Source organism: Spinacia oleracea, chromosome 3, assembly GCF_020520425.1.
Source record: "Spinacia oleracea cultivar Varoflay chromosome 3, BTI_SOV_V1, whole genome shotgun sequence".
Taxonomy (NCBI): domain Eukaryota; kingdom Viridiplantae; phylum Streptophyta; class Magnoliopsida; order Caryophyllales; family Amaranthaceae; genus Spinacia; species Spinacia oleracea.
In genome coordinates this window covers 97506127-97514987 of record NC_079489.1, presented here as the reverse complement: position 1 = coordinate 97514987, position 8861 = coordinate 97506127, and the positions used below count along the sequence as shown (strand labels likewise).

The following is an 8861-nucleotide window of genomic DNA, read 5'->3' as shown; positions in this document are numbered from 1 at the left end:
GGTGCTCTCCGGCTCAGATTCTCCACCATTAAGAGCCAACTCCAGAGCATCCACTTCAGCACTCCAAGAACTGCTATCACCTGCAGAAGACTCACAACAAAGCACTGCCTCCAAGGGATCTCTTTCGAGAACTTGGGAGACGTTATCATGAGTAATGAAATCAACTACATCTATGTGATTTCATTGTTCCTCCTCTAGCATGGGACTTTTTAAGGCACTATTCAGATTAAAAGTCACCTTATCATCCCCAACAGAAAATGTCAATTTCCCACTTTTAACATCAATTACCGCCCCCGCCGTGTGAAGGAAGGGTCTACCTAAGATTATGGGAATTTGAGAATCCTCCTGCATGTCTAATACTACAAAGTCTACAGGTATATAGAATTTACCTACTCTAACAGGGACGTCCTCTAAAACACCTAAGGGGTATTTGACAGAACGATCGGCCATTTGTAGAGTGATATTGTTAACCTTAAGCTCACCCATATTCAGTTTAGTACAGACAGACAAAGGCATGACAGACACACTAGCACCTAGACACATAAAGCTTTATCAATAAATACGGTGCCAATGTTACATGGGATGGAAAAACTCCCGGGGTCTTTAAGTTTAGGTGGAGACTTGTTTTGCAAATAAGCACTACATTCCTCAGTGAAAGCTACAGTCTCTACCTCACAAAAAGCACGTTTCTTGGTCAAAATATCATTCATGAATTTAGCATAAGCAGGAACCTGTAAAATTAATTCAGTAAAAGGAACCGTTACCTGCAAATTTTTTACCACTTCCAAGAATCTGCCAAACTACTTGTCTAGCTTATTCTTGAGTTGTCGGTTTGGGAAGGGGAGTGCAATAGGTGGTACTTGAATATCCGCCCCCTTCTTAACCTCAGTTGTAGCCTCATTCTCATTGACTACCTTTTCAGCTTCCTTTTCATCCATAACTATCTTCGGGATTTCCTCACTGACCAGATCATTAGCAGACACCCCGGAATCAACCTCAACCGGCATAGAAGGACCATCATAATCCCTACCACTCCTCAATGTAATTGCATTAGCAGTCTCCCTATTTTCGGGATGTGAAAGAAATTGGCCTGGTGGCCTCCCTACAATAGTAGTAGCCATCTGTGCCAACTGTGTATCAATGATCTTGTTGTGAGCAGTCAGAGCATCGATTTTTGCATCCTTTTCACTTAGAGATTTTTGCATTTGTAGCATCATGTTTCTCATCTCTACTAGCATAGGGTCAGGCTGTGTGGTTTGAGGTGGTGGTGGTGGAGGTGATGTGTGTTGTCTAGGGAACCCAGGTGGTCCACTAGACTGTTGGTTGTAGTTGTTCCGTGGTTGGTAGGGTTGGTATGGTTGTTGTGGTGGATGTTGGACTTGGTGAGGGTTCTGGATATTGTTGCTCCTGTAGGATAGTAGAGGGTTGTTTTTGTAGCCCTCATTGTAAGAGTTGGAGAATGGGTTATTTTGTTTGTAGGATTGAAATGCGTTACACTGTTCAACAGAGCTCCTACATTCCGGTGCATAATGACCAGAAATTCCACAACTTTCACAAACAGTAGCAGGTTGGGCACTCATAGCAGCTACACTAGCAGGTTTGGCAGATTGAGTATTGGCTGCTTGCATATTATCAAACATATAGTGTAAAGCAGTCAATTGGGTAGTTAATTGTTCAATAGAATTTAAATCATGCTTACCACCCCTATTAGATAGACCTCTAGGATTTCCATACTGGGCATTGTGAATGGCTATCTCCTCAATCACCTCCATAGCTCTAGGCACCTCAAGTTGCATGAACCTCCCACTGGCAGCTGAATCCAACAAACATCTAGACTCATTGCCCAGACCATTATAAAACTGCTGAATCAAGAACCAATCTTCTAAACCATGGTGCGGGCATTCTCTTTGCAAATTCTTGAATCTCTCCCAGACCTCGAACAAACTCTCATCCGCTTGTTGTGAGATACCTAATATCTGACCCCTCAGACGAGCCGTTTTCTCAGGTGGAAAATATTTAACATAAAAGCAAGAGCCAAGGATTCCCAATTAGTGATTTTCAAAGCCGCCCGATTCAACCCATTAATCCACAGTTTAGCTTTCCCACTCAAAGAGAACGGGAAAAGTATCTCCATAGTCTGCTCCGGAGTCAATCCCTTTTGCTTGATGGTGGAACAATATTGGATAAAGGACTGAATGTGAAGATTCGGATCTTCACCTGGTTCCCCACCGTACTGGCGTCTCTCGATCATGTTAATCAATGCAGGCTCAATCTTGAAGGTCTCAGCTGCAATAGAAGGCATGATCGCCTTTGGTAGCACGGACAGACTTGGCTTAGAATAGTCTGTAAGCCGTGGGGTAGGTGGAGGTATCAGATTTTCGTCACCCATCTCTATCTCTGAAACTGAATCTGTATCTGAAGGAAAAAGATCGCCAATATTATGATCAGAATCAGAGTAATTCCCACACTGTGCAATGAAAGTTCTTCGTCTACGAAAGGTTCTTTCGGGCTCAGGATCGAATGGAGTAAGATTACTAGTACCTACGGTCCTGGGCATAGACAAAGACTACAAAACAATGTGAGATCCGATCTCAAGGAACGTGAGTTCCTTGAGTAGTAACAAACAATAATCTAGGATAAGAAATCAACAACAGAAAATAAAACCGTTTCCCCGGCAACGGCGCCAAATTTTGACAGGCTAAAGTCGTATCACCTAATCAAAAATAACCTAAGGTCCACTAGCTAGGTAGCAAGGGAAGTTAGGATCAAATCCACAGGGAAACAGGCGTTCTTTCTACTATCAATTAATTAATCTAGACTATTGTGAACAAAAGTCGGTTGATGGTTTGTATGCTAAGACTACGAACGAATATTAAACACGAATGAATCAATATATTAAGGAATCTAGGGTATAGGTTCGCCAACAAATAATAATCCAGGACATTGAACAATCACGATAATCAACAAAGTAATTAATTAGATTAGCATGCTCTCTCAAGTCGATACTAATCATAGACTTAGAATTAACGGGCTCTCGCTACGTATTAACTCTAATTCCACCTATTGACACAAGCCTAAACATCAAATTGCATCTCTCGAATCTTAATTTGATATTGCATAACTACCACAATTAAACCTGCGCAAATCTACTTGTATAGTGAAATAAACCAATCAATAGGAATCAATTACAATGCCAACAATCATAATCATTCAATCATCCCTTCATATTATTCATGGATCCCCAACCCTAGAAATTAAACTACTCAAGCATGTTGACAATAAACAAAGCAATAATCATAATTGAAAGCATTATTAAAGCAAGACAATGAATTGAAATAAGAAATAATACCTATTTGAAGAACAAAGGAAAGTGAAAGCTTGAATTTTTATTGAGAATTAAACTAAGTGTTTTTGCATAAACTAGAGAGAAAACTAGGCTAAGGGAAATAATACTAAGGTTCAATACTAGAAAATAAAGTGTCCTCTAAAAATAATTAAAGCTTGTTTATATAGTTTACCAAAATAAAGCCTAAAAAACGGAAAGAAAACTCGCGCATAAGTGCAGGAGGTTGGCGTCGCCCGATCGGGCGTCGCTTCGCCCGATCGGGCGATCCACTCGATAGTCGGCCCGATCGGGCCAAAATCCGCCCGATCGGGCGGTTTGTGAACTCTCCACATAGGCTCTAAGATGACCGCCCGATCCGGATCGGGCGAGCTGCGCCCGATCGGGCGCGCGTTGATGAATCCAAATGGCCTAAATTCCGCCCGATGGTTGCATTTCGCCCTCAGCTTACAGGGCGATTTGCAATCTTCAATGTAGCTCGCCCATATCACTGAGTCTAACTCTTGGGGCTCAACCATAAGCATCCAAGGCTCCCGAAAGTCGACGATGGAGGTCCCGAACTTCCTCGGGCTAATATAGTGGCCTAGATCAACATGAAACGGGTCTAAAAAGACCAATTTCTCATAATCAAACCTGAAACTCAAGGCACACTCAATAACACACATTAGTACTAGAAACGGCTCCTAAGAGCACGTTTGACACATAAAAGTACTAAGGGACGGGGGTAAAAATACTATATAAAACATGCATATCACTACTGCAAGAAGAAGGGACATTAGAAGAGAGATTGCTTGAAGCTTAAGGAAGATCAGAAGAACGGAACAGTCATTCCATCTTCAGGTATTTTCGTTATAGACTGTTTACTTGCTAATTCAACTTCTTGGGTATTAGATACAGGTTGTGGCTCACACTTATGTTCCAATTCACAGGGACTAATAAGAAGTAGAAGGTTAAGCAAGGGTGAAGTCGACCTACGAGTGGGAAATGGAGCACGGATTGCTGCAGAAGGTTAAGCAAGGGTGAAGTTGACCTAAAGATCTCTGAGTTTCAACCTGAATATCATCTTGAGCATTCTCTAGAGTTTGTTGTTCGACTCGAATTTCTTCGATGTCTACTTTTCTCCCACTTGTCATTTTGGAAATGTGATCTCTTTCCAAAAAGATACCATCTCGAGCAACAAACACCTTGTTCTCTAATGTATTGTAGAAGTAATACCCCTTTGTTTCTTTGGATAGCCCACAAGGATACATTTGTCAGACTGTGATTGAAGTTTGTCTGAAATTAATCGTTTGACGTATAATTCACAACCCCAAATCTTAAGAAAAGATACTTTTGGAGGCTTTCCAAACCATAACTCATATGGAGTCTTTTCAACAGCTTTAGACGGAGCTCTATTTATAGTGAGTGCAGTTGTGTTTAGTGCATGTTCCCAAAATTTCATTGGAAGTTCGGCCTGACCCATCATTGATCTAACCATGTCTAGCAAGGTTCTATTCCTCCGTTCCGACACACCGTTCCATTGAGGTGTTCCAGGAGGAGTCAATTCTGATAGAATTCCACATTCTTTCAGATGGTCATCAAATTCATAGCTCAGATATTCACCGCCTCTATCAGACCGCAGTGCCTTAATCTTCTTGCCTAATTGATTCTCTACTTCACTGTGAAATTCCTTGAATTTGTCAAAGGATTCAGACTTATGCTTCATTAGGTAGACATAACCATATCTACTGAAGTCATCAGTGAAAGTGATAAAGTAGCTGAAACCACCTATAGCATTTGTGCTCATTGGTCCACATACATCTGTATGGATTAAACCCAATAGTTCAGTTTCTCTTTCTCCAACTTTAGAGAAAGGTTGCTTTGTCATTTTTCCAAGTAAACATGATTCGCACTTACCATAATCCTCTAAGTTAAATGGTTCTATAATTCCTTCTTTTTGAAGTCTTTCTATGCGCTTTATGTTTATATGGCCTAATCGACAATGCCACAGATAGGTGAGATCTGAATCATTCTTTTTGGCCTTTTTGGTATTTATGTTATAAACTTGTTTGTCGTGATCTAATAAATAAAGTCCATTGACTAATCTAGCAGATCCATAAAACATCTCTTTAAAATAAAACGAGCAACTATTGTTTTTTATTAAAAAGGAAAATCCCTTAGCATCTTAGCAAGAAACAGAAATGATGTTTTTAGTAAGACTTGGAACATGGAAACATTCTTCCAGTTCCAAAACTAGCCCAGAGGGCAACGACAAATAATAAGTTCCTACAGATAATGCAGCAATCCGTGCTCCATTTCCCACTCGTAGGTCGACTTCACCCTTGCTTAACCTTCTACTTCTTCTTAGTCCCTGCGAATTGGAACATAAGTGTGAGCCACAACCTGTATCTAATACCCAAGAAGTTGAATTAGCAAGTATACAGTCTATAACGAAAATGCCTGAAGATGGAACGACTGTTCTGTTTTTCTGATCTTCCTTAAGCTTTGGACATTCTCTCTTGTAATGGCCAATTCCATCACAATAAAGACAGCTTGATGTGGACTTGTCCTCCTTTGTCTTCTTTCTTGACTCATCATTGCCCTTGGACTTTCCACATTTATTGAAGGGTCTCCCTTTAGCCTTGAGTAAATCCTTGGCTTCACAGTCGAGTATTATCTCAGCCTTTTTGACTAGGTGAACAAACTCTGCAACTATTTCTTCTCTTGGTTCACTTAGGTATAGTTTCTTAAAGCGACCAAACCCACTGTGCAGTGAATTGAGCAAGACAGAGACTGCCATCCTTTCGCTTATTGGTGTTCCTAGCAGACTTAATCGATCAAACAATGAAAGCATATGGTCTATATGGAACCTTGGTGGAACACCCACCCTTTGTTTAGTGCGAAGGACCTGAACATGTGTTTCTTGGACTTCCATCCTAAAACATCTGTTATGAGAACTAACCTTCAGGCCTGACATTGATTCAATCAACTCATGGACATTTAGGTCCCTGTCCTCCGTGTTTCCACGACAGATATCCCTCAGATTCTTGATGAGCATAAAAGGTTCGTAGGCTAAAAACCTCCTAGCCCATTCATCAGGGATATTGTTCAGCATGAGACTCATAACCTTTTTGAGATCCGCATCCCAGGCGGCATGTCTTTCAGGGATCATGTCTCTGGCATAGTAGCTTGGCATTGGATTGAACAATACATACTCAAATCCATTGAGTCTAAGTACTTTTTTTTTTGGCAAATAATAATAAGCTTTATTTACCAAGTAATCAGAGTATTAACAAACTCTGAAAACACCAACTGTCCACCAGACACAATAGAAGCAACAAGCTAACCAACACAAGCTAGCTAAGGCTAACAGCTGTTAGGTTATGATACATATGACAATTCATAAATCATGCGGAAAAACCATTTATCCAGGAATACATATTATTTACACATAATAATATAGCATAGTTTAGATGCATACTCTTTGTTGCGTGCCTTCCCTAGCTGCGCCCGAACCGAACAAGAACAAGTCTTTAGGACTCCAAGTGTCGTCCCTCCGTAGATAGTCCACAGCACGTCCGGATCCGCCTTAAGATTGACCAACTAGAATCGCCCTTAAGGTACTAAAAATTTCGGCACTTTTGAGCAAGGAATGTGTCTGAATTTTCTCTCAAAAACTCACTTTGAATACTTGAAAAACTTGTTATAAATTGTGAACCCAGGCCACATATTTATAGGGGTATGGAAAGAGAATTGGAATCCTATTAGGATACGAATTAATTAAATTAGAATCCTAATGAAACTCTTATTTAATTAATTTATCAAATAGAATTAGGAATTTAATCATTAAACGAATCCTGTACGTTTTAGGTTTCGTATGTGAACACAAACACCCACGCACGCACAGCAGCCCACGAGGGGCGCCATGCGCGCGCGCGCACAGCCCGAGCATCGCAGCCCACGACTGCCGCAGCCTTGGGCGCGCGCTGGGCCTGCCTTGCGGTGGGCCTGGCGCAGCCTTGGGCTGGCGTGTTGTGGCGCGCGTTTCCCTTGCTGGACGTGGGCCTGGCTTCGTGCTGGGCCTTCGTCTAGCAAGCTCGTCCGATGCTAATTCGTACGACGCGCTTCCGATTAATTTTCCGATTCCGGAATTCATTTCCGATACGAACAATATTTAACATTTCCGATTCCGGAATTAATTTCCGTTTCGAACAAATATTTAACATTTCCGTTTCCGGAATTATTTTCCGATTCCGATAATATTTCCGATTCAGACAATATTTCCGTTTCCGGCAATATTTCCGATTCCGGCAATATTTCTATTTCCGATAATATTTCCCGATACGTACCATGTTTCCGTTTCCGGCAACATCTACGACTTGGATAATATTTATATTTCCGATACGATCCATATTTCCGTTTCCGGCAATATCATCGTTTCCGGAGTATTCATTTCTTGCCTGTGACGATCTCAGCTCCCACTGAAACCAAGATCCGTCGATTCCGAATATCCATAGATGGAGTATTTAATGCCATTAAATACTTGATCGTTTACGTACTATTTGTGTGACCCTACGGGTTCAGTCAAGAGTAAGTTGTGGATTAATAACATTAATTCCACTTGAACTGAAGCGGCCTCTAGCTAGGCATTCAGCTCACTTGATCTCACTGAATTATTAACTTGTTAATTAATACTGAACCGCATATATTAGACTTATCATTAAATTCATACTTGGAACAAGGGCATTATTTCCTTCAACAGCAGCCACTATTGACATCTACACTCAACATTAAACATAATGTTGCTAACAACAGTTTTGACTGGATCAACATGATCCCTAAACACCTTAGAATTTCTTTGCAACCAGATACAGTAAACCGACTCAATGAAAACTATACTATACTTGCAAGCCTTCTTCTATTTACTTCTGCTTCTCTTCACTGCAATCTGTACTTCTTCTTGCCAAGGCAACACAGCTCTAGTCACACCTAGATAAAGCAGAACCTGTCTCCAAATCTCCTTAGAATAAGAACAAGAGAAGAACAAATGCTCCAAGCTTTCACTTTCTAACTGACACAGGCCACAAGTACCATCAATATTCAGCTGCCATCTTATCAATCTGTCTTTTGTAGCTAGCCTATTCTGCACTGCTAGCCACATAATGAAGGTACTCTTTGGACTAGCATGGCTATTACAAATCAATCTATTCCATCCCACCCGAGCTCCAACTGGATGAAGAAACTTATACATTTTCTGAATTCTAAATTTTCCAGCCTGCACAAACTGATCAACTCCATTAGCCTGCAGAAATACTTCTCTATTATGCCAAATTATAGTGTATACTTCTCTATTAGTCTTATTACTTCAACTAGCTTAGCTTCCCATTCAAGAAAATTTGTTAGGTTCAGCTTGACCATAAGCTCAGAACCCATGATGATGTTTTGATTGTTGTTTGCCATAGTGTAGGGTTTTTTTTTGTGTGCAAAACTTGTTTCCCGTTCTACAAGAGGGGCGGTTCTTTAGAAAACCATAGAATTT

At 40.8% G+C, this 8861-nt stretch overlaps 1 protein-coding gene and 1 non-coding gene across 2 annotated transcripts; one reads left to right on the top strand and one right to left on the bottom strand.

Annotated features, from left to right (window-relative positions):
* The first annotated feature begins 1884 nt into the window (after positions 1-1884).
* On the top strand, positions 1885-1991 carry LOC130470978 (small nucleolar RNA R71). Its single transcript, XR_008931687.1, has one exon. It is a non-coding gene; the product is annotated as a small nucleolar RNA R71 (small nucleolar RNA).
* Positions 1992-8240: 6249 nt separating this feature from the next.
* On the bottom strand, positions 8241-8573 carry LOC130469907 (uncharacterized). The gene has a single exon (XM_056839428.1). The coding sequence runs from the start codon at positions 8571-8573 to the stop codon at positions 8241-8243; it is 333 nt and encodes a 110-aa protein (XP_056695406.1).
* Positions 8574-8861: the final 288 nt, after the last annotated feature.